We start from the raw sequence: 27,911 nt of genomic DNA, 5'->3' as shown, positions 1-27,911 counted from the left end.
TCTACTCGGCCTCTCCCGCTCCCTTCCTGAGGCGAAATCCAGTCCCGGGCTTTCCCCAGCCTCCTGGCTCCGCTCCCAGGGAGTCCGGCTCCGGTTTCCCCTTCCTTCACTTTGTCCCTGGCTCCGCTCCCAGCTCGCTCCGCTTCCGGACTTTCCATCCTGCCCCCTCCCTTGGCCGGCGCCTGGGAAAGCAACGGGGCACTCCTGGGTCCCTGCCCTGTAGCCCAGCAGCACCCCATGGGGTCCTGCCCTCCAGCACCCAGGTGAGACCCAGCAGGGAGAGGGCTGGCCCCCATGGGAGGGGGGGGGCGAGGCATCATCAGCAGGAGCTGGAGTGGAGTTGGAGGGCGGGGACCCCAGGGGTCATCCATTCCAACCCCGTGCAAGTTAACGGAGGGAAGGCGGCAAGAGTTTCTTGCAAGCGGTTTAGGGGCTGAGGGTGTTTAAAAAACAAAGTTTTGGGGTGGGATTCTTGCCTGTGGGACCCTCGTCGCAAGCACCCTTAAGAGGAGGCGGGTTTGCAGTTAGGCTTTGGGGTGAAAACGGGCAATAGGGTGGGAGACACCCCCCCAAAAACAACCTTGGGGAAAAACACCCCCTCCCCTGCTTTTCTCCCCCCCCCCCAGCTGCCCTCGGGCGTGAGGAGAGGGGGTCCGGATGTTCCCCCGCTCTCTTCGCCACCTGCTGGACGGGGGAGGCGACGCCGGTGTGACCCTCAGCGCTTTCCGGAGCAGGACCCCCGAGTCGGAGCGCGGAGGACCCCCAACTCCTGAGCAGGTCAGTAGCAGCAGGGAGGTGTTTGTTGGGGTGGGGGGACGCATGCAGGAGTTACTCTCTGCGGGTATGCTTGGCAGGTGCTGGGTTCAAGAGTTCCCTCGCCCGTGCCCACGAGCCATAGAAGGGACCCCCGGGGTCATCCAGCCCAGCCCTAGCCACGGTCCCTTACAAAGCCCTGTTTAAAAACCTCTGGCCAATCCCAGCATTGCCCAGGGTCATCTAGTCCAACCCCCGCCGGCTGCTTCCAGAGGTGACCCCCCTTTGCAGACAGGAGTCCCGCCCGCCCGCCTCATTGTGTGGGGCTGGTCCGCTTGGGGGTCGTGATCGCGCTGCCCCCCTCCTCCTCTGCCGGCCTTCACTGCAGGGTTGGCGCAGTGCGTCTGTTTGCATTGCCGGTGTGCAGGCTGGGACAGGTGTGTGTTTGTGTGTGTGTGTGTGTGTGTGTGTGCGTGTTTGCGTGTCTGCCTGCTGCTCTCTGTTGACCCACTGTGTGGCTCCGTTGCCCGGGTGACAAAGCTCCGTCTCTGGAGGCGAGCACCTTTGATCCGGTGTTGTGGGCACGCCTTCCCAGCTGGCAGCTGCACCTGTTGGACTCCGGCCTGCCTGCCTGCTGCCTAGGTGTGCAGGTGTATGGCGGGGCTTCCAGGCAAAGGCCCTCTTGTTGTTGTTGGGGGGGTTGGCTGAGAGAGAGAAGTGGAATCTGGTTCGGCCTGTTTTTGGGGAAGTCCTCTGCAGGGCGGGGAAGGGGCCGGGCCCAATCCTGCGAAGCGGAAGGAGAGGAACCGACACCGAAAGGGAGGCAGGAGAGAAACACACACGAGGCCTGGGTGGGGGGCCGGGAGTTCAGCCTGGGCCCCCCCATCCCAACCCTCTTTCTGCCCATCTTCTGAAGCAAAGAGGACACCCCCCCACTTTCTCCATCTGGGGGCAGGAGGGGTGCAAAGGGGGTGCGTGATCTGCCACCCCCATGAAGGTCTTCCTCCGCCTGGGGGGCTGCCTGGAGCCGGGAGGGGGCTCTGCAGAGGGGGGGATCCTCACCCGCACCCGTTGGTACTGCCTGCCTGTGAAGGTAAGGCTCGGAGGGTTTTATGGGGGGGGGGTCAGAAGCCAAGGTGGTGCCGTGGTTTGAGGACTTGGGTTCAAATCCTGGCAGGCTGCCTTCTCCCAGCCTGGCCTCCCTCTCAGGGTTGTTGAGGGGGAGGCTTGAGGGACGGAAATGCCGCAGACCCACAAATAAATAGGCATAAATGAAGGAGCACTCTGGTGGCAACTTGGGGGGTGGGCAGGAATTGCACACGGGTAAAATGTCTCTTTTTTCTCCCCCCACTGCAGCCCCCAGTGACCTTGTGGGAGGAGAAGGAGGAAGGCGCCATCTACACCGTCAGCTCTCGGCTGCCGGGGGGCACCAACAAAGCCAGCCTGTTCTCTGGGGTAAGTCGTGCCCCATGCCTGGGGGGTGGGTGGGGGTGTTGTTGTTGTTTAGTCGTTTAGTCGTGTCCGACTCTTCGTGACCCCATGGACCAGAGCACGCCAGGCACTCCAATCTTCCACTGCCTCCCGCAGTTTGGTCAAACTCATGCTGGTAGCTTAGAGAACACTGTCTAATCACCTCGTCCTCCATCGTCCCCTTCTCCTTGTGCCCTCCATCTTGGGGGTGTATATTGCCAAAGGAAGAGAAGCATTAAAAGGCGTATCACTTACATTGCTGAGTTTTTGTGGTATTTGGTGAAGCGTCACCTGTTGAATTTCTGCCTGCTGTGCAACAGTTAGAGGCCCTGATGGTGCGCAAGCCAGGCAAGGGAATGGCATGCCCTGCCCTCCACAGGCCAGATTAGGGTGAGGAGGCGGCGACTGCCTCTGTTTACATAAAATGGAAAAATTGGTTGGGACCCCCCAGAGGTCATCCAGCTCAACCCGCCTGCCATGCAGGGAACCGCTTCTAAGAAATCCACAACTTGCAGCTCACAAAGAGAGCCTCCTTCCTTGTCATTGGAGCCCACCCCTTTCAATTTCTGCCCCCCCCCCCCCGCAGGGCGAGGAGCCGCCAAGCGCCTCTGGTCACCCGGGGGCTGCTGATGCCTCGGCCCTGGGGGTATCGGAGTCCCCGGCCGGCCGCTCTCGGGTGCTGAAGGCTGGATCGCTGCCCCGCCTGGTCAGGCACCTTCTGGAAGCCCCTTCGCTCGGGGACACCTGCTACGTGCCGGCCTTCCTGGCCACCTACCGGACGTTCGCCACGACCGGCCTGGTCCTGGGGCTCCTGCTCGAGAGGTTTGCAATGGAGGGGAGATTGGGGGGGGAACGTTGGCAGTGCTGTTTGTTTGGTCCGCAGGCGGAAACCCAGCAGGTGCAGCTTGTGCGGCATCGTTAACATTGCTGAGTTTTCATGGTAAGAACAGAACATCACCGGTTGGGTTTCTGCCTGCTGGGCAGCCGTCTGAGGCTGTGGAGAGGTGGCGGGTTGCTGGCCGGGCGAGAGAGTAGAAGGATTACTTAATTTATTGAGTCCCTTGGTTTTTCTCACCGCCCCCCCCCCCACAGGCTGCAGGCGGTTGTGGGTTCGAGTTCAGACGCTACCCCGGAAACAGCAGACCTTCAGCGGTGAGTGGGTGCCTGCTTCCTTTTCCCTGCTCCCCTGAGCACTTAATAACAGCCCCCTCCCCAAAAGAAATATCCCCCTCCGCAGCCCAAATCCCATTTTCCGAGCTAATTCCTAAGCTGCTTCTGGGCTCTCTCCTCTCTCTACCAGAAGGATGGCTGCCTGTGTTCGTGTTATGATTATGAACTGGGTACGGTCATTGAATCGTAGCACTGGAAGGCCCCCTGGCGGTCATCTAGCCCAACCCCTTGCCGTGCAGGAACCTCAGAGGACCCTGAACTCGGCACATGCTCAGAGGCACAGTGGTCGTCGCAAGCCTTTGGGTTCCGGGTTTGAGCTCCGTCTCCAGCCTTGCTTCTGAACGGCCTCACATGCTTAGAAACAGAGAAGGGTAGAGTTGGAAGGGGCCCCCGTGTGGTCATCTAGTCCAGCCCCCGACAGGCAGGGATCTCAGCGAAAGCATCCAGGACAGGTGGTCCTGCAACCTTCCGAAGTGGCTCTCGCATGTCTACTCAGGAGTAAATCCCGCTTGTTTACGCCTTGGTGAAAATATTTGTACAGCTTTGTATCATACGAAAAGGATAATCCAAGCCGTTTATAGCAATAAAACCTTCTTCTCACAAGACCATGTTAAAAAGTTACCTTGTTATCTTGTTGCAAACCTCTTTTTTTAAATGATAGGTTGGTATATGCATATTTTTCATAAATAAATAAAAAACCATCCATCAGTTCACCACTGATGAAGGATTTACATCTATTCCATTATTAGGATTAGGATTTATATATCATCCATCAAAAGCTTTCAGGGCAATTCACTAGATAAAAATACAAGATTAAAACACAAATAAGTAGTTTAAGCAAAAAAAAGCCAAACGAACACAAAAATAGCCAGTCATTCCCCCCCCTTTCCTCCCGGCTTGCAGAATATAGATATTTTCTGCTGCTGGCCTGGGAGACTGTCCTCCTGGGCTGTCCCCTTTCGGAGACAGGACATTAGGTCAGGAGAGGGTCAAGCAGGGCTGCTCCTTTGAGCCTTCAGTGGGAAGCGGGTGCGGGAGACGACACCCTCCCTGAAACGCCCTGCAGAGAGACGAGGCACTTGCCGGCTGCGTCTGGTCTTGCCGTGGGCTCCCGGGAGGGATTGGCGGTGAGCCACGTGGACTGGGGTGGGGGGCGGGGGCGAGGCCAGGGCACGTGGGCTTGGCTCCCTCGCACGAGTGAGTCACCAGAGACTCCCTGATCTGGGAGGGTAGGGTGTCTCTGAGACGGGTTCAGAACAGGGCAACTGGAAAGGTCATAGAGCCATAGAATGGGAGAGTTTGGAGGGACACCAGAGGGATCCAGTCAAATAATAATAATAGTAATTATTATTATTATTATTATTATTATTATTATTATTATTATTATTATTTATACCCCGCCCATCTGGCTGGGTTTCCCCAGCCACTCTGGGCGGCTTTCAAAAGAGCATTAAAAACAGACTAAAACGTCAAAACTTCCCTGAACAAGGCTGCCTTCAGATGTCTTCTGAAAGTCAGATAGTTGTTTATTTCCTTGACATCTGATGGGAGGGCGTTCCACAGGACAGGCGTCACCACCGAGAAGGCCCTCTGCCTGGTTCCCTGCAACCTCACTTCTTGCAGGGAGAGAACCGCCAGCAGGCCCTCGGGAGATGGACCCAGGTGTCCGGGGTGGAGATGCTCCTTCAGGTTTACTGGGCCGTTTAGGGCTTTAAAGGCCAGCACCAACACTCTGAATTGTGCTCGGAAACGTCCTGGGAGCCAATGTAGGTCTTTCAAGACCGATGCTATGTGGTTCTGGCGGCCGCTCCCAGTCACCAGTCTGGCTGCCGCATTCTGGATTAGTTGTAGTTTCCGGGTCACCTTCAAAGGGAGCCCCACGGAGAGCACATGGCAGTAGTCCAAGCGGGAGAGAACCAGGGCATGCACCACTCTGGCGAGACAGTCCGCGGGCAGGGAGGGTCTCATCCTGCGTATCAGATGGAGCTGGGAGACAGCTGCCCTGGATACAGAATTTGACCTGTGCCTCTCTGCAATGTAGTCAAATGCAATTCAGGAATCTTTCACCCATCCATTTGGGGGTTTTTCATTCGGAGGGAAGGCGAAGAGGCTGATACAACTGGAGGAAAACGGGGTTGGACTAGATGACCAGTAGGACCCTTCCAACGATTCTATGATTTTATGCTGGAAACCACAGAAAGGGAGAGAGGGCTCTTGGGTTCGAATCCCACTTGCCTGTTTCCCATAATGGGCCTCTCTGACTGGCTGCTGTGCGGGGGGGGGGCTTCCTGGGATCCCAGCAGTCACAGACTCCCCCCTTTCCCCTCCCCCCAGGGCCTTGGGGTCTCTGCTGTGCTCCTGGCTGGACGGGTACCCGGAGGACTTTGTGGGGCTGGACGCTGGCCTGAAGGAGCAGCTGGGAGCCTGGCTACGCTGGGCGCTGGGTAGCGGATCGGACCCTGAGAAGACCCTCCTGGAGGCTGGCCAAGAGGGAGCCCCCAAGGGCCAGGAGGACCCCCGTGAGGACGAGGGCACCACGGACGAAGGGCCCCCCGACCCCCACTACATCCTGGGGCTCCAGGCGGAAGACGTGGCCGCTCATCTCACCGCGCAGGATGCTGTGAGTGTGACGGGGGTGGGGCAGGGGAGAGGGCCTGGGGGGGATCCTGCAGGGGGTCTGGATGAGCTCCACAACCCTCGTTCTGCCTCTGTCACAGCCCACCCTCCACCTCTTCGGGCATGAGGACTGGAGATTTAGGAGATTTTGCTTTCCGTCAATGAAAGCTGTTCTTGGTCAGTGAGAAAGAGGAGGACTGGTCTGAAAAGATATTGAATTATTGGGGTAATTAAAAAGTTAAATAAACCTTGTGGAGGGAGGAGTGTTAAGGTATATAGTAGTGTACATATGGTTGATTTGAATATATTATTATTGAATATGTTGAGATATTATTGAATTATTTGGGTAGGTTTGAACCATTTGGGGAAATTGAAATGTTAAAAGTTAAATAAACCTTGTGGAGGGAGGAGTGTTAAGGCATATAGAAGTGTACATATGGTTGATTTGAATATGTATATTATTGAAAACGTATATTATTGAATATTGTATACCCAATGTATCAGCCGCCTGGGGGTTTTCACTGTTTGTGTTTGGGTGGTTGGTAAAAATAATGATGATGATAATAATAATAATAATAATAATAATAATAATAATAATAATAATAATAATAATAAAAACAGAAGCTGTTCTTCCTGATCAGAGAATCCCTCGCCATTTGCCCAGCCTGCCTTTGAGGGGCACAGGTTTCGGGTTCCTTTTAAGCCAGCCTGCCAGGGATTGGGGGCTTTTGGGGGGGTTCTCCTCTCTTCCTCCCCCCTTCAGTTTCTTCTCTCCCCGCAGGAGCTCTTCCTGCGCCTGGTGCCCCACGAGTGCCAGGGCCAGCTGTGGTCGCAGCGGGACAAGAGAGGCCACGAGGGGGCCTGCCCCTCCGTCCGCGCCACCGTGGCCCAATTCAACCGCGTGGCCAACGCCGTCGTCTCCTCCTGCCTGGGCGACACGGAGCTGCGGGCGGCGCAGAGGGCGCGGCTGCTGGAGAAGTGGATCCGCGTGGCAGAGGTGGGTCCTCCTCGCAAGGAGGGCGTCGCGGTTCCTTCTGTCCCTTTCCGGCCTCGTGCTGGATTAAGCTGAAATCATAACAGAATGATGGAATTCATAGAACCGTCGGAGGGTTAGGGTTGGAATGGGCCACCCAAGGGTCATCCAGCCCAGCCCTCTGCTGTAGCGTTCCCAAAGCAAGGAAGGATTGGATTCTGATTAATAAAATACACCCAAGGCTTTACCAGCAAGACTGGGAGGAGGTGCCAATAATAATAATTCTCCTCTGTCCACCCCTTGGCCCAGGTCGTTTTATTCACAAAAGAACTTTTTACACAGTGTTCATAAGAACCAATCAGATTTCCTCTGAGTATTTCAAAAAAGCCCACGTGGGGGGTTAAAAGAAATTCTTTTAACTACAAAGACTACATTGAGCATGCATACATATCTGAGAGTAAATAAAACAGGACTAGAGGAATGCAAAACCCTGGAGGTCATAAACAGGAGTTGGGATGGCAGTATTTGCCATCTCCTTGTGAACTCTCTTCCTGGCCCTTAAGATCTATCTAAAGATTAAACTACATCAAAGTAACCTACTAACTTTATGTACTGAGGATTCCTGATGAAGCAACTGCCCTGTGGTTCAGAATACTTATATGTGTCTGTCAGGTGTAGAGAAAGCAAATGGCCGAGGTGGAGAGGCCTGTAGGATTTGATCAGAAACTGTTGTCAATGAATCAAACCCAGTCAACGCATTGCTGACACAATGGCTTGCTTCATTTTTCATAATTCCTCATAGCAATCCCACCGGACCCCCCCCCCACTCCCCTACACTCTGCAATGCAGGAATCTCTTGCCCAACGCGGCACTCGAACCCGTGACCCTCAGATTCTCAGAGTCTTGTGCTCTACTGACTGAGCAATCCAGAATGCAATCGTGGAGTTGGAATGGGAAGGCAGGAATAATAATAGTTTTTGCCAACTGCTGCTTTATCTATTTATTTGGAATGTTTATAAGCTGCATTTGTCGTTGTTGTTTAGGTTTAAACACGTGGCCTTTGCATAAAAACCTCCCAGGAAGGCGGCTGACAGACCCTTTTCTTCTTTTCTCTTTCCCATCCCAGGAGTGTTTTCTCCTCCGCAATTTCTCCTCTCTCTATGCCGTCGTCTCTGCCCTGAAGTCCACCCCTTTGCATCGCCTCAAGAGGACCTGGGAGGAGACATCCAGGTGGGCCCCGATCCTCTGCTTCAGAGCTCCTTCCCCTTGCAGAAACACACACACACACACACACACAACACACACAACACACACACAACACACACACCCGTCTCTGAGACCTTGAGCTTCTTCCTGGCCGCAACAAAAACCAGGCAGCCACCTGCCCTGGCCATTCCCCTCTTCTTGCCCAGGTCCTTAGGCCCTCCTCCCAAAGCGCTTCTCTTCCCTGCCAGGCACCCTCTGGAATTGTAGGGTTGGTTGAGACACCTCTGGGTCATCTAGTCCAACCCCAGAATCACAGCTAACCAATGCAGCAGAGGTGTCTAGGGAGGTCCCTACAAAGACACGAGCCTGATCCCTCTTAGGCGGGGTGAAGCCCATTAAATATCTAAAGGTGGCCTGGCTGACCTTTTGTCTCTATCGTATTTTAGTGCTGGGGTGGGTTGAGGGAGGGGGTTCCCTTTTGAGACTGCCCTACTCAGCTTCTCTCCCCCCCCCCAGGGACTCCCTCCGCTGCTATGAGGAGCTGAGCGCCGTCTGCTCGGAGGAGGACAACTACAGCCAGAGCCGGAGACTCCTCTTCCAGGTGTTTATTCCACGTTCTCCGCAGAATCGGGATCCAAAATGACCTTAACAGATTGGAGAACTGGGCCCAGGCTAACAGAATGCATTTCAACAGGGACAAATGTCAGATCCTGCACTTAGGAAGGGAGAAGCAGATGCACAAATAGAGGATGGGGGACACCTGGCTGACTAGCAGTGTATGTGGGTAGGATCCAGGGCAGCAAAGCTTTTCAGCAGGGGGCCGGTCCACTGTCCCTCAGACCTTGCGGGGGGCCGGCCTATATTTTGAAGGGGGAGGGGAGAGAATGAAATCCTATGCCCTACAAATAACCCAGAAATGCATTTTAAATAAAAGGACACATTCTACTCATGTAAAAACACACTGATTCCTGGACCATCCGCGGGCCGGATTGAGAAGACGATTGGGCCAGATCCGGCCCCCGGGCCTTAGTTTGCCTACCCATGGTTTAGGGGTCTTAACATAACAGTGTGGTGGCATCAGCAAAAAAAGCTAATGTTATTCTAGGCTGCATCAAGTCTAGTGTCCCGATCAAGGGAAGTGATAGTCGCACTCTATCCTGCCTTACTCAGACCACACTAGGAACCCTGCGTCCAGTTCTGGGCACCACAATTCAAGAAGGACGTTGACAAGCTGGAAGGTGTGCAGAGGAGGGTGACCAAGATGGTCAAGGGTCTGGAAACTAAGCCTCATGAGGAATGGTTGAAGGAGCTGGAAAAGAGGAGACTTGAGGGGAAACCTCAAATATCTGAAGGGCTGTCCCACGGAGGAGGGAGCAGGCTTGTTTTCTCCTGCTCCGGAGGGTAGGACTCGAACCCATGGCTTCAGGTTACAAGAAAGGAGATTCCAATATACGACAGTAAGAGCTGATTGACAGTGGAACAGACTCCCAGGAGAGATGATGGACTCTCCTTCCTTGGAGATTTTAAAGCAGAGGTTGGGTGGCCATCTGTCATGGATGATTTAGCTGAGACTCCCGCATGGCAGGGGGTTGGACTAGATGACCCCGGGATCCCTTCCAGCTCTAAGATTCTATGATTCTCTCCCAGGTCGCATTCTGCCACTCTAACCACTGCACTACCCTGGCTCTCGATGTCTAGTGGACTTTTAAACGCACACACACCACACCAGCTTTCCACTGGCATAAAAATGTTCAGGGCTTTGACTTTTTGTGAATTGCAGTTCCTAATCTATTGCATATCCTATCCTGAGGCAATCCCTTGCATCTCTGAGCCAACCTTCTCACTCGGCTTGTTTGTTTTTGCACCATCGGTGCTTACAGTCCTCACTTTCCGGGCAACAAACTCTTCCGAGGCGGCTCCTCACGAGCGGAAAGGGAACACAGGAAAGAAAACAGCCCATGAAAACAAACATTGAAGTTCAGGTGCCGAAATAAAACCAGATGGGGTGTGTCAAGTGTTCCTCTGCTTGTCTCCGACATCCGGGACATGGTCTGAGACTCAGGGCTTTGTAGGAATTGCAGCGAAAGAGTCCCTGGCAGGCGGCCATCCAGCCTCTATCATAATAATAATAATCATTTTTATTTATACCCCTCCCTCTGCAGCAAAGACTGGGCTCAGGGCGGCTAACACCAGGTATAAAAACAATTGATTAAAATACAACTTAAAAACAAGATTAAAATACAACATTAAAATGCAGCCTCATTTCAGTGGAAACTCAATCAAAAACTTAATTGGGGATGAAAACGTCAAGTCTTCACCAAGGCCAACTATCCGGACTGGTCCTATGTGGGCCAGCAAAAAAGGCAGGGAAGTCCCCAAATAGGAGTTCCATCACAGAAGGAGAAATGAAAAAGGAAAGAGGGGAAGGGGATCAAGTTGATTCCAAGCCAAAGGCCAGGCGGAACAGCTCTGTCTTACAGGCCCTGCAGAAAGAAATCAGATCCCACAGGGCCCTGGTCTCATGAGGCAGAGCGTTCCACCAGCTGGGGCCAGTGCTGAAAAGGCCCTGGCTCTGGCTGAGGCTAATCTGACTTCCTTAGGGCCCCGGACCTCTAGGGTGTTGTTGTTTATGGACCTTAAGGTCCTCTGTGGGGCATACCGGGAGAGGTGGTCCCGTAGGTACGAGGGTCCTAGGCCTCTGCTTGAAAACCTCCAATGGGGGAGAGACGTTCGCCTTTCGAGGGAGTCTCCTGCTACCCTACTACTGAACATGTTTTGGAATGCAATTTGGACCGATTTGCACATTTCGCCATGCAATTTATCCTAAAATAATGCAGTTCTGAATTCTCTCCTCTCCTCCTGCTCCCCACAGGATGGCTACCCTCGAGGGGCTGGGGCGGACCCAATCCAGCGCAGGCAGCAGCGGAGATCTTTGGAGCATCGCCCCGTGGTACCCAGACTTCAAGAGGAGGGGAGGCGGGCTAGGGCCGAGGGGCCAGGGATGCAGGTCTCCCCGTCTCTGACCTCCTTCCTCCCTCGATCTCTTCCCCGCAGGGCGTGGTCCCCTACCTGGGCACTTTCCTTAAGGACTTGGTGATGCTGGACGCAGCGACACGGAACAGGCTGCAGGTGAGGACCAGGTGGCAGGCGGGGAGATGCCAACCCCGGGCAGGCCGTTCGGCAGGGGAGCAGACTCGTAGAACTACAGAATTTTGGGTTTTGAAGGGACCCCCAAGGGTCATCCAGGCCAACCCCCTGCAATGCAGGAATCTCAACTCTCTCGGAAGGCGGTGGGCTCTCCTTCCTTGGAGATTTTAAATGACGGAACGGCAACTCGCACAGAGAGACAACCAGGGAGTCCCTTCCCTGGGAGAGAACTTTGGGGTGGGAATCCCAGCAGTCATGAATGAATGAATGAATGAGCGAGCCAATTTCATTGGGGCAAATCAGGAGATCTTAGGCTGCGCTCCAAAAACAAGTGCAATTTGGGAATTACTTCTGGGGAAAGCAGGAGGAAAGCCACTTTCGCTGGCCCTGGTGGGGCTGGAGCTGTCTCGTGGGAGGCATTTGCGCTCATTTCTGGAATAATTACGTCTCTCTTCCCCCCGAGTTGCTCGGCGTTCGACTAAATCTATAATTCTGTGACTCTTTCTCTTTGCAGAACGGGTACATCAACTTTGAGAAGCACCGCAAGGTACGTGCCGCATTGGAAGAGGGGAGGAGCATGCAATGGGCACCCCCTTAAAAATGGGGGGCACCTTCTATTATTAATGCCCATTTTTCTTTGTGTCTCTCCCCCCCCCAAAATAGGAATTTGAGATCCTCACCCAGCTGCGACTCCTGCAGGCCAACTGCCGCAACTACGCCCTGAGCCCCGACCGGCACCTCCAGCGATGGCTGCAGCGCCTGCCCCGACTCAGCGAGGGCCAGAGGTGGGTCTCAGGGTCCCACCCGAAACCCAGTCCGCTCTTTGGCCCTAGAATCCTAAATCGGTCGGAAGGGGGTTCCCGGAGGTCACGCGGTCCACCCCCCTGACATGGCCTGAGCCCCTCCGTTTCTGCAAATGTTTAGCTGGAATTTGTGGAGGGGACGCCCCAGATATCATGCAGACTGACCCCTCAAAAGCCCATGACCATATATCAGCAGCATCAAAGTTTGTATATTGCTCTTTATCTGTAAACCTCAGAGCGGTTCACATTGCAGTGAAATAATAATAATAATAATAATAATAATAATAATAATAATAATAATAATAATAATAATAATAAATTTATTATTTATACCCCGCCCATCTGGCTGGGTTTCCCCAGCCACTCTGGGCGGCTTCCAACAATTAAAATACAGTGGTCTGTTATACATTAAAAGCTTCCCTAAACAGGGCTGCCTTCAGATGTCTTCTAAAAGTCTGGTGGTTGTTCTTCTCTTTGACGTCTGGTGGGAGGGTGTTCCACAGGGTGGGTGCCACTACCGAGAAGGCCCTCGGCCTGGTTCCCTGTAACTTGGCTTCTCGCAGTGAGGGAACCGCCAGAAGGCCCTCGGTGCTGGACCTCAGTGTCCGGGTAGAACGATTGGGGTGGAGACGCTCCTTCAGATCTACTGGGCCAAGTTTAGGGCTTGAAAGGTCAGCACCAACACTTTGAATTGTGCTTGGAAATGTACTGGGAGCCAATTTATGTCTTTCAAAACTGGTGTTATATGGTCTCGGTGGCTGCTCCCAGTCCCCAGTCTAGCTGCCACATTCTGGATTAGTTGCAGTTTCCGGGTCACCTTCAGTAATCCAGACGGGAGATAACTGCAGGCAGTGGAGTGGTCTCCCCCGACAGGCGGTGAGCTCTCCTTCCTTGCCTCTATCATGGAGGCTAGAGCCGAGATTCCTGCAAGGCAGGGGTTGGACTAGATGACCCCTGGGTCCCTTCCGACTCAGAAGATTCTATGATTTTATGACCACCCAGCCCTTCAATGCAGGAAACTCAGCTATAGAATCCTTGACAGACAGCTTGTCAGAAACCTCCAAGGAAGGTTTTCCCGCCCCCCCCCCCCTTCCCAGTCTGGTCTGGAGGTTTGGGGGAGCCCCTGGAACAGATTTAGGGGGTTTATGGGGGGCAGGGTGCATCTTGTCCTGTAGTTTTTGCTGCAACAGACTGAAACACAGCTGCTGTTTTCTCTTCTGGGAATTTATTATTATTATTATTATTTTAAAAAGTAAAATATTTAAAGCAGACATTCTCCCTCTTTCTCTCTGCCAGCTACCAGCTGTCCTGCACAATCGAGCCGCCTGCGGAAGCAGCGACCCCTGGCCGCCCCGTGAAGCCCACAGTGGTGATCACCCACTGCGCAGAGTGAGAGGCGGGAAGGGCCCGGGAGAGATGGGAGGGACCCCCGAGGGACATCTAGCCCAACCCCTTGCCAGAAAAGAATCCACGACAGCTGGCCACCCGTCCTCTACTTTAGAAACCTCCAGCAAAAGAGGAAGTCCAGCCCCACCTCTTCTCTCCCCCCGCCCTCTAATTTCGAAGCTTTCTTTTCAAATAATAGAATTGTGGAGCTGGAAGGGGGACCCCTGAGGGACATCTAGCCCAACCCGCTGCAATGCGGGAATCTCAGCTCAAGCACTGCTGGTGCTCAAATGGCCACCCAACCTCTGCTCCCATGAAGGAGAGTCCAAATCGCAGGGGTCCAGCTGGAATCTTAAAACCCTAGCGCGGTAGAGCTGGGTCTCACCTGCTGAAACGTCTTCTCCTGGTCCTTTCCCAACCACCAGACGTTTCTCCTTTCTCCTCCAGCCTGGCCACCTCGATTGGGATGAGCACCCTTGTCTGCTGGGACAAGCCCAGCTCCCCGCAAGCCCCGCCAGACCTCCTGCTGCCTCCACCTGCTTCCCCCACCCCCCAGGGGCAACCACACCAGACCCAGGTGAGTTGGGGGGGGGGGCCGGGACGATGTCCTTTCCCAGCTGCGGTTTGTGAGCTCTGCGGGAATTTTCACTTTGTAAGCAGAACGGGGTTCCTGCTTAGTATCGGTTTTAAAGGAAAGGGCTGGTGCTATGCTGCTTTTACAATGATTTTCTGTACCTTTAATCTCTCACCTGGTTTCCATCTTAGGGCTGCCATACCTCCAGGGTTTCCCAGACGCTTCCGGGATTTGGGCCTGGAAAATGGCGTCCGGGGGTGGGGGGATTTTCCTGAAGCCAGCAAAATGTCGAGGGAAACCCGGAAGTATGGCAAAAGGGATGAAAACGGCGATAAAATCTGCAGAAAAAAGCTCCAGAAAATCAGCAGCTCTGTCTGGAAATATGGCAACCCTAATGTATCTTATCCACCTACCTATTTTTGTTTAATTGCTTTTTCACAATTGTCTTTCCTATGACGCTTTTATCTGTTTCCATTTTATTTGTAAGCCACCTTCAAAAGTACCTGGGTTTGGAATGAGGCCGCCTTACCCTCCCAGCAGCTGCCTGTTGGTGCTTTTATGTTGCTTTTTTTCATGCTGTTAACTGCCCTGGGATCTGTGGAAATTTAACAAACAAATAAATGAGGTACCTACTGAGGACCCATAAGAAGCAACTGTGCCAAAAGGGGCAGCGTTGTGAATATTAGAACTGTGGGGGGAGATTTCTCGAAGTCCCCCGCTGCTGCCGGCCCGTGTAGACAGCACTGAGCCGGACGCATCCCTCGCTAACCCTTGCCTCCCGCTGCCTCCCCAGCGTATGAAGTGGCCGTCCGTCTCCTCACTGGACACAGCCCCAGAGAACGCCTCTCCCTCCTCTCCGGAGGGCTTGGCCCCACCCCCTGCCGTGGGGGGCACCTTCGTCCGGGGCCACCGGCGCTCGGCATCCTGTGGGTCAGCCTACCCCACGGCCCCCGCCCCGGACAGCGGACTCCCCTCGGACTGCCGCATCATCCGCGTCAGCATGGCTCTGCACAACGGCACCCTCTACAAGAGCATCTTGGTGAGCGAAGGGGGCAGGACCCCTGGGGAAGAGAGGGCGTGGCCAGGGAGGGGGGCGCAGGAACAGCCGTTAGCTGTCCCCCCGTGCGCGGCAGGAGGTTGATCTAGACCAGGCACCCCCAAACTCGGCCCTCCAGATGTTTCGGGACTACAATCGAATGGATGTTGTTATTACAGTCACAGATCAGTTCTGGCTTACTTACGATATCAGGAAAATCGTAAAACACAACAGGGATACATTGAATTGCAATTGGGTACAACAGAGACAGTTCAGATACAGTGGTACCTCTGGTTAAGAACTTAATTTGTTCCAGAGGTCTGTTCTTAACCTGAAACTGTTCTTAACCTGAGGTACCACTTATCTAATGGGGCCTCCTGCTGCAGCTGCGCCGCTGGAGCACGATTCCTGTTATCATCCTGAAGCAAAGTTCTTAACCCGAGGTACTATTTCTGGGTTAATGGAGTCTGTAACCTGAAGCGTATGTAACCTGAGGTACCACTGTATAGCGGCAGTGTGTGTGTGTGTGTGTGTGTGTGTGTGTGTGTGTTTGTGTGTGTATAATCTTGATCACTAAAATATAACCTAAAATTATCATTTAAAACCTCAATCATTTTGGCAGTACAGCTTGTTTCCTAAGTTTTACGGCAGTCGCACAGAATTTGGCCACCCTTAGCGTGATCTCCAGGTCCTTGCCCTCTACCAGGAGTTTTAGACATTGACATTCGGACCCATTTGGAGATTTTTGTATAACAGGAGTGATAAATACTGAGGGACTACAGTTCCCATCATCCCTGACCACTGGCCCTGTTAGCTAGGGATGATGGGAGTTGTAGTCCCAAAAAACGTCTGGAGGGCCGAGTTTGGGGGTGCCTGGCCTAGATGGCCCTAGGGCAGCCTTTCTCAACCTGTGGGTCCCCAGATGTTGTTGAACTACAACTCCCATCACTCCTAGCTAGCAAGGCCAGGGATGATGGGAGTTGTAGTCCAACAATATCTGGGGACCCACAGGTTGAGAACCCCTGCCCTTCCCGGGCTGCAGCTCTACGGTTCCCCAGCCAGGTGCCTGCCAGCTCTTTCGTGCTATGGCGCGGGACCAGGTTACCTGTGTCGTGGCCTGACCCCACATGCAGCCACTCAGCTGCTTAGACTGCAAGGGCTGGGCTGGATGACCCTCAGGGGTCCCTTCCCACTAACTCAATATGATTCTGTGATTGGCTGAAGTGGCCCATTCTCAGGGGCTATGTAACGCTCGTTCTGCATCTGTAATAAAATGGATTTTCCGGCATGGCAGCTCCTGACTGTGGAACTCCCTGCTGAGTGACACCAAGCAGATACCATAGAATCAGAAGGGACCCCCAAAATCATCTAGTCCAGCCCCCTGCAATGCAGGAATCTCGGCTCAAGCGCCCCCGACAGATGGGCACTCAGCCTTTGCTGTGATCTTAACAGCGCCTCCTAAAACGTTTTTTATTTTGGACAGACCTACCCAGATAAGGTAGAACGTTGGTGTGTTTTAATCTGTTTGCCGCAAAGGTTTTTGTTTCATTTTTAAGGTTTTACATAGTTATTTACACACCGTTTCTGCCAATAGTTTCATTGTTTTTCAAAACGGCTTTGAGGCTTGTTTGTTTTGTTACAATCCAGTGGCCTGTAAATTTTATGAAATAAACTCACAATCGGCCCTGGTCCAAAAAATCCTGAGGGGCACCCAATTGGCAAAGGCTGAAAATCCTCTTTCTTCTCTCTCTCTCTCTCTCTCTCTCACTCTCTCTCTCTCTCTCTCTCCCCCTGTGCTATTGCTGCCTGCCCTCTGCAGGTCACGAGCCAAGACAAGGCACCGGTTGTGATCGCGAAGGCGCTGGAGAAGCACAACCAGGATCGGGTCCTGGCCCCCAACTACGAACTGGTGCAGCTCCTGCCGGAAGGCCGAGGTGAGGCCCGCCTCTGTGCTTTAGAGTGGGGAGGGGGGAATCTGAGGGGATGTGAATCCTGCATTGCAAAGGGGGTTGGACTAGATGAGCTCTGGGGGGTCCCTTCCAAATCTGTTGCAAGCATTTACGCCACTAGTTTTAACTACTGCCTGCGGGATTTTGCAGTGCGTCAAATTGCTTTTAGGTTACAATTAGCTTTCCGGTGCTTCCCTGGCAGCTTATACAGTGGTACCTCGGGTTAAGAACTTAATTCGTTCTGGAAGTCCGTTCTTAACCTGAAACTGTTCTTAACCTGAAGCACCACTTTAGCTAATGGGGCCTCCTGCTGCCGCTGCGCTGCCGGAGCACGATTTCTGTTCTTATCCTGAAGCAAAGTTCTTAACCCGAGGTACTATTTCTGGGTTAGCAGAGTCTGTAACCTGAAGCATCTGTAACCCGAGGTACCAGCACAGAGGATGATGTCTTTTAAACATTTCCCCTGCTTCAAGGCTGCCCAATGGACTTCAAAGTCTTTATTATCCTCCCCTTGTTTGTCAGCAGATTCTAATCGAACCGTCTTCTGCTGTTGACAAAGTGGCAAAAATCTTGCGGCTTTGTATTTGGGTTTTTAAGAAAACGGCAGCTCGGGTTCTGCAAAGCTGCAGAGCAACAGAGGTTTGGGAAAGCAATGCTAATAGAGGTGGTTTTTTTTAAGATGGGAGATGAGCTGTGCCCCCAGGAGTCCCTGGTTCTGGCTTTGGGCGCGCCATTCCTTTTCCACTAGGGAACTCCAAAAATGAGCAGTTCCTCTCATTCTTCCACCTTGACCCCTCCTCACTCTCTTGCCCTCTCTCTTCCTACCACCCCTGCAGAGCTGGCCTTCCCCACCACGGCGAACGTCTTCTACGCAATGAGCAGCACCTGCCTGGACTTCATGCTGCGACCCAAGCGCCCGCGGGAGAAGCCGCCTCCTCCGCCGCCCCCGCCCAAGCCCAAGCCGCCCAAGGGGGTGGAGATCAGCGCCACCTTCCCGAAGATTAAGGCCACCGGGCGGAAGATAGCCAGAGCCCTCTTTTGAGTTGGGCGGCAGGAGGACAGAGCGCTGCCTCGGTTTCCACTCGCTCGGGGCTGGCGGCCCACGCTGCCCTTGAGACTGGGGACAGCATAGGGTTGCAACGCGGTGTCAGAAGTGGCAAAATGTTGGCAGAGCTGCGTTGGCAGGCCTCGCTGCGCGCCCTGGCTGGTGGAGAACCCTGGTTTTCCAGAGTCTTTGAGGAACTCGATGTCCTTAACTGCTTGGACCAGGGGAAAAGGAAACCAGAGGGCAGGATGCGATCCGATGGATGCAACCGACGAGAAAGGAGATTCCGGCTAAACGTTAGGAAGAACTTTCCGTTTGATGGTGGAACCGGAGGTGGCAGAGTCTCCTCCATTTTTTAAGCGCAGCTTCCTTTAGCTATGATTCTGCCATCTCAGGGGGGCTGGACTAGATGTTCCTGCGGGCCCTTCCTGATCCTCCGTTTCTGAGTCCGTTGTCCGATTTCCAGTGTCAGCACCTTTCCTTCATCATGCCGTTCACAGCTCAGTCGGGTAGAGCATGGGGCCGATAAGGTTTGCAGTCCCACCTTGGACTGGGTGATCCTCAGGGGCCTTCGAACTCTGCGATTCTAGTGAAATCCCTCCCCTCTGGCTCAGGGGGGAAGGCTGCGCTGTCGAAGACACGGATGTTGTGTCGCGCTTGGAAGAGTTTCCATCTGCGTTGTGCGCTTCCTGTTGCCGTCACCACCGCTTCCTGTTTCTTTGCCGTGGGCGCCTTCTCCTCTCGCTCTGGGCTCCTCCCACCCCCCCCCCGCCTGCCCCAAGTGCCTTAGCTGTCAGTGGGAGGGTTGCCAAGTAGGCCTGAGGCACTTCGTTTCCTGCTGCGGGGAGGGAGGGCTTGGCGGATTGCCCCGTTAACGGCTCCCTCTTTTTGGAGCGGTGGGAATGTGGAGCAATTCTGTGCCTGTCGGAGGCTGTTTCTCGCAGATCCCAGATGCAAACTGCCCCCTCTGCTAAGCTCAGCTGCCCCATATCTCAGGGAGGGTGTGTGTGACTCTAAGATGCACTTGGCACTGCGCTGAGTGCAAATTAACACTAATTTTTTAAAAAAAGACGGCGCTATGTTGTGAGGCTGTGGGGAAGGGTTCGGCCTGACCCAGGGCCAAATCTGTCCTTCCTAAAGCGAGGGGGAAACGTCACCTGTGAATCCTGATGCTGGTGGGAAGATGGTGACTTTTCGCGGCCGTTTTACACAGACAGCCACTTTGCAAATTCCGCTCCATCCACCCTCCGGTTAGGATCTCCTCCAGGGCTTTTGCACTGAATTTCCCATCAGCCCCAACCAATGGCTTCAAGTTACAAGAAAGGAGGTTCCACGTAAACGTCTTTCTGAACCGCCTTCTCCTTCCTCAGAGGTTTCTAAGCCAAGGTTGGGTGGCCGTCTGTCTTGAGGTTAGGCTAGATGGCCCTTGGGGTTCCCTTCCAACACTTGAATTCTATGATTCATTGGAGGTTGGGCGGGCTTCTGTCAGGTATCATTGAGCTCTGGTTCCTGAATTGCAGGGGGTTGGACTAGATGACCCTGGGTGTCCCCTCCCAATGTCACAGTTCTGATATTCCAGGGCTTTTGGACTACAGTTCCCACCAGCACCCGATGGGGAGTTGTAGTTTAAAACCCCAGTGGAGATCTCAGGTCGAGGAAGGTTGGGAGTTTCCCCACTTTTTCTTCTCCTGCAGGCTGCTCCTTCTCACCGCGCAGCTAACGTTTTATATGCTATCCTAAATAGCTTGCAAATTGGCTCTCGTCTTTCCTGTACTGTTTGGAGGCAATTCCTGTCCCTCCACACCAGCATGTCTGAAACTCTGCAGAGTCCCCGATATATTTTTATACTATTTAAGTTTCAGCACAAGAAACGCCTTCTTCACGGGAGCCTTTTAACACCTCTGTGGGCCGAGCTGCACCGATTGGGCTGCTGCCTCCCCCTTGCCACCGTCTCACAGCTGCCCATGGGCAACCAGCACTTTCTACCTGCTGCCTATAACTCCCCCCCCCCTCTTTCTCTGGAGGAAAAACGATGTTTTGAATGTTAAAAACATTTGTACTCGGCTGCATCAGGGACACTGAAACTTTCTATAAAATATTATTATAAAAAGGTTTGTGGTATGAAAAGCTTTGTGCTTGGGGACCCAGACTGAGATGGGAGTACCTCTGAGGACGTGAAGAGTGCACTAAACAGAATGGCAATATTTGGGCCATCTTCACAAAGTGCTCAGAGGTTCTGTTTACAAGCAAGAGTCCTTAGCTGCCTCTTAGCCTTTTGGACCTGTCCCAAGGATCTCCTCTGCCAGCTTCTAGGTGCCTCTCGCCTCTTCTTGCCTACAGCAGCAAAGTTGGAAACATTCCCAGGCACCTGTCCCTGGCGGGGAGGTGAGCCTGACGTAGGGGGCAACACAGGGCTCTCTGCCAGCCCCAGAGAAGCCGGCAGGCAGCTGCAGCCTGGCCCTAGAGACCCGAGGAGGGGCAGGACCTCTCCAAGCCTGGAGATGTGAGATATGATAGCCGTCTTCAGATATCTCGAGGGCTGTCACATGGAATAGGGAGAAAGGTTGTTTTCTCCTGCTCTGGAGGGGAGGACTCGAACACAGGGCTTCAGGTTACGATAAAAGAGGATTTCTGACAGGAAGAGCTGTTCCACGGTGGGCTCTCCTTCCTTGGAGGTTTTTAAGCAGAGGTTTGGTGGTCATCCACCAGGAATGCTTTAGCTGAGATTCCTGCCTTAGCAGGCGGTTGGAATGGATGACCCCCCCCCCGAGGTCCCACCGAACTCTACATTTCCATCCGTTCCCTAGAGAGCGAACCGGATGTCCCTGCTTCCTAAAAAGCTCTGCCAGTGCAGCGGGAATTGCCAGAAACCCCGTCCTCCTCGGCTTTTCTGCAGCCCTTGCGGAAGTGGCTGTTGGCCGAAGGAGGGTCTCATCCGAAGAACGTGCTCTGCTCCCGCCTTGGCAGGGGGCTGGACTAGATGGCCCTGGGGGTCCCCCATTCCATCGCTACCGTTCCAGGATCCCAGACCAGCCACCCTTCGAAGCTGCCGCAGCCTGACCCTAGAGAGAGCTCCCCGGGAGGCAGCGATATGGACGCCCTACAAGGGCCAGGCCACAGGAACGGATTTTGTGTGTCGGCTTTGTGTTGGGGGGGTGTCTCCTTTCCAGGGGCCTCCCCCTCCCCTTTGTGCATGGCGAGGTCCGAGTGCGAAAGAGGAAGGCATCAGCTGAGAGAGAGAGAGTTGGGAAACTTGGTCCTAGCTTTTATTTATGCCCAGCGGAGCAGGCCTCGCAACCGTGTCCCCATCCCTCCCCCCACAGTCCAGGAAGACCCTCCAACTCCCCTCAGGCCTTGACGGCCCCCTTGGCCTGGGCCTTCTGGAACTCCTGCTGCAGCCGCGCCAGCGTCTCCCGCTGCTGGTCCGACTTCTTCTCGTAATCCTGCATCTGGCCCTCGTAGCGCTTGCTGAAACGACAGGACACAGTGGAGGCGGCGTCAGCGCATGTGGCTTCAGAAGTCCCGGGGAGGCCGAGAACACCGCGAGCCCCACACTGCAAGGGGGTTCGGCTAGATGACACCCAGGGAGCCCTCCCAACACTACAGTTGTCCTTTTATCTTATTTTTAGTTTTTAATTGGTTATAATAATAATAATAATTTATTATTTGTACCCTGCCCATCTGGGGCGGCTTCCCCAGCCACTCTGGGCGACTTCCAACAAAGATTAAAAATACATTAAAATGTCACACATTAAAAACTTCCCTGATGTCTTCTAAATGTCAGGTAGTTGTTTATCTCTTTGACATCTGGTGGGAGGGTGTTCCACAGGGCAGACGCCACCACCAAGAAGGCCCTCTGCCTGGTTCCCCGTAGCTTTGCTTCTCGCAGGGAGGGAACTGCCAGAAGGCCCTTGGCGCTGGACCTCAGTGTCTGGACAGAACGATGGGGGTGGAGACGCTCCTTCAAGTATACTGGGCCGAGGCCGTTTGGAGCTTTAAAGGTCAGCACCAAAACTTTGAATTGTGCTCGGAAATGTTCTGAGACCGGTATTATGTGGTCTTGGCGGCCACTCCCAGTCACCAGTCTAGCTGCCACATTGTGGATTAGTTGCAGTTTCCGGGTCACCTTCAAAAGTAACCCCACATAGAGTGCATTGCAGTAGTCCAAGCGAGAGATAACCAGAGCATGCACCACTCTGGCCAGACAGTCCGCGGGCAGGTAGGTCTCATCCTGCGTACCAGGTGGAGTTGGTAAACAGCTGCCCTGGACACAGAGTTGACCTGCGCCTCCATGGACAGCTGTGAGTCCAAACTGACCCCTAGGTTGCTCACCTGGTCCTTCAGGGGCACAGTGACCCCATTCAGGACCAGGGAGTCCCCCACACCCGCCCGCCCCTGTCCCCCCAAAACAGTACTTCTGTCTTGTCAGGATTCAACCTTGATGGACTGATGCCAGCTTTATCTTTTGAGGAGCTCAAGGTGCACAGCTCTCCTCCTCTCCACTTCATCCTCACAAAAAACATTTTTTTCTGCTTTTAAAATGTTTTTACATACAGTCATACCTTGGGTTTCAGGTTATGGATGCTCCAAAACCCAGGTTACTTCTGGGTTTCAGAGGTTGCATGCGAGAAACACTAAAGCACACTTTGCGCATGCGCAGAAGCGCCGAATCGCAACCCGTGCGTGCACAGATGCGCCGCTGCGGGTTGCAAACGTGCATCCTGCACGGATCACGTTCGCAACCTGAGAATCCACTGTATTTTCATTCATACACACACACACACACACACACACACATATGTAAATTTTCTGTTTAACAATTTAGAATATTCATTTAAACAACCTTAGAATATCAATGACTTCCCTTCTTCTCTTTCCATAGTTCATTTTGCATAACACAAATCCTGCACATTTTACATAAAATAAACAAATCAGTTTTCCATTATCACATCCATCAAAACTTATTTACACTTTTGAATTTATCTTAATGCTGCCCACGTATTCAAGTGCACACAATTTCCCCTATTCTCTCCCCCCCCCTTTTCTCCTTTCCTTTACTAGAATAATCCCAATAAAATTATGTATATATACAGTGGTACCTCTGGATATGAATGGGATCCGTTCCGGAGCCCCGTTCGCATTCTGAAGCGAACGCAACCCATGCCTGTGCATGTGGGGATTCGCCGCTTCCGCGCATGTGCATGACGTCATTTTGAGCGTCTGTGCATGCACGAGCGGCGAAACCCGGAAGTAATGTGTTCTCTTACTTCGGGTGACTGCAGAGCGCAACCCAAAAGAGCTCAACCTGAAGCAACTTCAACCAGAGATATGACAGTGTGTGTGCGTGTGTTATATATATATATATATATATATATATATATATATATATATATATACACCACAGTAGCAGAGCCTCCCCGCGGGATGGAGGCGGCACTCACATCTCCCCTGCGATGTAGTCCAGCCGTTTCGCGACTGTGGCTTTGGCCTCATCTGTGTCCTGCTTCACCAAGACGGGCCCAATCAGCTTGTAGACGGTGTTGGACGAATCCAACAGGTCCAGCTCCTGCAGAGGAAGGAAAGGTCAGCAGGGAGGGAGGCGGCTCAAGCGGCGGCTTCTGTAAAGGTCGGGGGGGGGCTCACCTCCTTCACCACGTTGTTCTCGGTCAGCTGAGCCTCCAGTTTCTGCCGGGCCGTCATGCACTTGCTGATATCTGGAAGCGGGGAAGAAGAACGGGCACAGAAATTGATGGACTATGCAGAAAGGGCGAAGCTCACCGAAATAACAAGAAGAATCAAGAAGATCAAGTTCATAAGAAAGAATGGAAATCATTTACTCTAAACAAAGCAAAATTACTCTAAACAAATAAAGACGCTAGCAGGTTTAATATAAATAACGTGCAGTATACATTTTACACACACACACACACACACACACACACTTATGTATGTAGAAGAGATTGTAAATAACAATTTAACTTAATTGGGAAATGCAGGAAATAATATAAAATATAAGGAACCCAAGAAGAGGGGGAAGGGAGACATAATAAGAGAAATATGGAATATCATTTGTGTTTTAAATTTTTGGTTATTTTTTCCTTTTTTCTGTACTTTGTAAAAGCTTATAAAATTATTATTATTATTATTACTACTACTATTAGCGGGGACGAGGAAGAGTTCCCCTCAGTAAAACAAACAAAAAAAGGAAATCCACACAGTTAAAAGTGTAAAACACACATGGAAAAATATTGGAACCAACACAACATAGACCGGCAGTCCACAGGAATGAATGAAATCCAACCCAAAAGCATAGTATTGGAAGGGACCCCGAGGGTCATCTAGTCCAACCCCCAGCAATGCAGGAATCTCAACTAAAGCATCCATGAGAGATGGCCGCCCAACTTGTGCTTCAAAACTTCCAAGAACTTAACTTTTAAGTGGGCCCAGCTACTTCTTGGTGGGAGGTCAAGGCGTGACAGGTGTCTAGACCAGTGTTTCCCAACCTTTTTTGGGCAAAGGCACACTTGTTTCATGAAAAAAAATCTCGAGGCACACCACCATGCCAGATGGGGAAAGGTCACTTTTTACTTATGTAAAAAAAAATAAAAAAATAGTAACAGCATAGAAGGTAATGGTTATCTCTTTGATGTCTGATGGGAGGGCATTCCACAGGGCGGGCGCCACTACCGAGAAGGCCCTCTGCCTGGTTCCCTGTAACCTCACTTTTCACAGTGAGGGAATTGCCAGAAGGCCCTTGGCACTGGATCTCAGTGTCTGGGCTGAACAATGGTGGCGGAGACGCTACTTCAGGTATACTGGACCGAAACCGCTTAGGGCTTTAAAGGTCAGCACCAACACTTTGAATTGTGCTCGGAAAGGTACTGGGAGCCAATGTAGGTCTTTCAAGACTGTCGTTACGTGGTCTCGGCGGCAGGTAGCAGCGCTCACAGCTTACGGACTGCACCGTGTAACAGGTGTCTGGCCCAGCAGCCTAAGGCGGACAAGCCACTGAAACAGGCATTCAGAATCCATCCATTTCATAAAACCTGCAGGGCTCAATCTCTGTGTTTGTGTATGTGTGTGTTTCTGTTTTGCCCAAGGGTCTGGGGGTGGGAGAGAGCTCTTTAGCATGATGCTTTTAAAACAATTAAATTATCAACAAACAAACCTGATGATACGAATAGCAACGTCAGGTGCTACTGGGGGGGGGGGGGGAGAAGGGGGCCTACTCGGAAGTAAATACTGCGTCCAGGCGCAATTAGCGCTGATTTAAGGTGCACCAAGACTGCCTAAAAACCTCACCAAAGATATGCAACAAAGCACTTCGTTGCAGAGGGGAGAGTTTGTGCACCGTGGAGGCTGGAGGGCTTCTATTCTACATGCGGGGGTTGGGGGGGCGAGGAAAATGTGCTCCGTGGGGGGGGCGGGGAAGGCAAGAAAAGGAGCTGAGCTCTAACTATAGGCTCCCACGCTTGAGCAGGCCCGACTCGGTGGGGCGGACCACCCTCTCTCCTGGAGGAGGAGGAGGAAGAGGAGGAGATTCCCATCCACGGCGTGGCCTCCCGCGCTCCTGAACGGGAAATCTCTGCAGCCCAAGACTCTCCGCGAGGCAGCTCCTCCCTTCCTGCCTTGAGCCGCCGCCAGCCGCGCCCCCCTCCCCAGTTATCTGCTGCCTGCCAAGCCCCGCCCCTCTTCATTGTCCTCCCCTTCTGTTTATTCCCCTTCCTCCATCCCTCGCTTTTTTTCCTCTCTTTCCTTTTTTTAAAAAAATATTTTCTCTTCCCCTTCTTTTTTTCCACCCTTTCTTTTTTCTCTTTCTCCCCCCCCTCCCCGCCCTCCTGGGTTAAAGGATTTGAGCAATGGGTCTGGAGGTGGAGCTCGTCGGAGGATTAGCCCGACTCGCCCGCCTCCCTCCCACGGCACACTAGGCAACGTCCGGCGGCACACTAGTGTGCCGTGGAACACCGGTTGGGAAACACTGGTCTAGACAGCACATATAAGAAATGGGGGGGGGGGGAAGAAAGACTCCCACATTTTAAACGCAAGCCCAGAACTGAGAGATGCTGCTATAACGTTCTGGAGCAGGGAAATGGGATTCTGAGGTGCTCTTCTGACTCACTTCCTGAGCCAGGTTCAAGGGCCTTCTGGCGGTTCCCTCCTTGCGAGAAGTGAGGTTACAGGGAACCAGGCAGAGGGCCTCCTCGGTGGTGGCTCCCGCCCTGTGGAACGCCCTCCCATCAGATGCCAAGGAAATAAGCAGCTATCTTATTTTTAAAAGATATCTGAAGACAGCCCTGTTTAGGAAAGTTTTTAATATTTAATGCTGTATTGTTTTTAATAAATTATTTAATAGAATAATAAATCAATAATAAAAATTATTTAATTAATAATAATAATAATAATAATAATAATAATAATAATAGTTACAGATAGGTAGCCGTGTTGGTCTGCCATAGTCAAAATAATTTTTTTTTCCTTCCAGTAGCACCTTAAAGACCAACTAAGTTAGTTCTTGGTATGAGCTTTCGTGTGCATGCACACTTCTTCAGATACTTCAGATATTGGTATCTGAAGAAGTGTGCATGCACACGAAAGCTCATACCAAGAACTAACTTAGTTGGTCTTTAAGGTGCTACTGGAAGGAAATTTTTTTTATAATAATAATTATGTCCTTGCATTAATTTACAAAGCCCTGGGCAACATGGGTCTAGGGTGCTTCAGGGGCCGCCTGAACCCCAATTTCCCACTCAGGTCACCTGCAGGAGCGTCGCTCTTCATTCCCCAAGTTGGTGAGGCCCATTTGGCAACAAGGAGAATCCGAGCCTTTTGAGTTATTGGTACCGTCCTGCGGGACTCCCTGCCACTGGAGTTCAGCCAGCTCTCAAAGGCCTGATGAGAGCTTTTCTGCTGTCTGATTTCAACTTTTAGAACTGTTTCATGTACAGCTATTCTAAGGTGCTCTGATACTTTCTTATGAATAGCTCTGTGTGTGTGTGTATAATGAGAGGTGGTGGTGGAATTTACCTTTCTGCAGCTGCTGGTATTTCTCCAGCTCTCCCTGGAGCTTCTTCTGCAGGGCTTCAGCCATCGCCTCCTCCTCTCACTTGGCTCAGGAGCAGGGGTGGGGGTAGCACTCTCTGCAGAAAAAGCAAGTAACCGCCAGAGCAGCTTTGCTTGCAGAAAAGCCAAAAGCCCCCAAGAAGCTGCAGCTAGGAGAAAACACAGGGCAGATCCAGCTGTCAAAGGGCTCTGCTTACGTCCCCCTCAGGGCTCCAGCTTGGAGCAGCCCCTGGCCACCAGCTCCTGGGCGGGTCTCTATCCTCAGAACAAAAGCCCGTGTGGGAGGACTGAACCCGGAGGGGGGGCTCTGCATGGTGAAGATGCCCTCTGCCTATGGGTCACCCCAGGGGCCGCCCCAACTCCCAGGGGCATCTTCTGGCCCCCTCCCCATCTCCCCTCTGGGTGTGTGGAGACGGGGCAAGGGGGCAGCCACCCCCAGGGTCCCTCCCCCCCCAGCTCCCCTTTCTCCCCCACCTCCTCCAATGGATCCCCCAGGCACCCCTGGAGCCCCCTCCCCACCCAAGCCCCTCCCCCATTCAGCCCCCCCAGCACCCATGGCGCCCCCTCCTCGCCCCTTGGTGCCCCCACCCACCTGCCCCTCTCTCTCTCTCTGCCCCCACCCCCAACACCTGCCCCCTCCCCGACTCACGTTCCGCTAAAGCTCCTCCTCCCGAGGAACTTCCGCCCGCAGCACCTCCGCGTCACCCAGGATCCCTCGCGGTC

At 52.9% G+C, this 27,911-nt stretch overlaps 2 protein-coding genes across 4 annotated transcripts; one reads left to right on the top strand and one right to left on the bottom strand.

Moving 5' to 3' along the window:
- Positions 1-46: 46 nt before the first annotated feature.
- Positions 47-20,239, top strand: RGL2 (ral guanine nucleotide dissociation stimulator like 2). 2 transcript variants are annotated; one of them, XM_083491722.1, is made up of 18 exons: positions 47-263; positions 627-777; positions 2,110-2,208; positions 2,810-3,045; positions 3,316-3,375; positions 5,728-6,013; positions 6,791-7,006; positions 8,109-8,212; positions 8,705-8,789; positions 11,061-11,138; positions 11,243-11,317; positions 11,850-11,882; positions 11,999-12,120; positions 13,435-13,527; positions 13,972-14,101; positions 14,892-15,137; positions 16,954-17,068; positions 17,920-20,239. In XM_083491722.1, exons 2-18 carry the CDS (start codon positions 658-660, stop codon positions 18,123-18,125), a joined length of 2,304 nt encoding a protein of 767 aa, XP_083347848.1. In that variant the 5' UTR covers positions 47-263; positions 627-657; the 3' UTR covers positions 18,126-20,239. The 2 variants fall into 2 exon arrangements, with proteins under 2 accessions (XP_083347848.1, XP_083347849.1); XM_083491723.1 differs by lacking the exons at positions 47-263; positions 627-777 and adding an exon at positions 1,480-1,846.
- Positions 20,139-27,872, bottom strand: PFDN6 (prefoldin subunit 6). Of its 2 annotated transcripts, XM_083493620.1 has the most exons (5): positions 27,838-27,872; positions 27,153-27,265; positions 23,772-23,842; positions 23,570-23,694; positions 20,139-21,596 (listed from the first exon to the last, which is right to left on the bottom strand). In XM_083493620.1, the coding sequence occupies exons 2-5, from the start codon at positions 27,214-27,216 to the stop codon at positions 21,476-21,478; spliced, it is 381 nt and encodes a 126-aa protein (XP_083349746.1). In that variant the 5' UTR covers positions 27,217-27,265; positions 27,838-27,872; the 3' UTR covers positions 20,139-21,475. The 2 variants fall into 2 exon arrangements, with proteins under 2 accessions (XP_083349746.1, XP_083349745.1); XM_083493619.1 differs by lacking the exon at positions 27,838-27,872 and having other exon boundaries at positions 27,153-27,333.
- Positions 27,873-27,911: the final 39 nt, after the last annotated feature.

The sequence above is a fragment of the Podarcis liolepis genome (assembly GCF_965112155.1).
Source record: "Podarcis liolepis genome assembly, chromosome: 2".
Classification (NCBI taxonomy): Eukaryota; Metazoa; Chordata; class Lepidosauria; order Squamata; family Lacertidae; genus Podarcis; species Podarcis liolepis.
The sequence above is the reverse complement of the archived record's forward strand: the minus strand, read 5'-3'. Positions and strand labels throughout refer to the sequence as shown.

Coding starts and splice junctions, on each gene's coding strand:
- RGL2 (XM_083491722.1), top strand. CDS start 658: ATGTTCCCCCGCTCTCTTCGCCACCTGCTGGACGGGGGAGGCGACGCC. Junction 6,014..6,790: donor ATCTCACCGCGCAGGATGCT/GTGAGTGTGACG, acceptor CTCTCCCCGCAG/GAGCTCTTCCTGCGCCTGGT. Junction 13,528..13,971: donor GTGATCACCCACTGCGCAGA/GTGAGAGGCGGG, acceptor TTTCTCCTCCAG/CCTGGCCACCTCGATTGGGA.
- PFDN6 (XM_083493620.1), bottom strand. CDS start 27,216: ATGGCTGAAGCCCTGCAGAAGAAGCTCCAGGGAGAGCTGGAGAAATAC. Junction 23,843..27,152: donor ATACCAGCAGCTGCAGAAAG/GTAAATTCCACC, acceptor CCCCGCTTCCAG/ATATCAGCAAGTGCATGACG. Junction 21,597..23,569: donor GACTACATCGCAGGGGAGAT/GTGAGTGCCGCC, acceptor CTGTCGTTTCAG/CAAGCGCTACGAGGGCCAGA.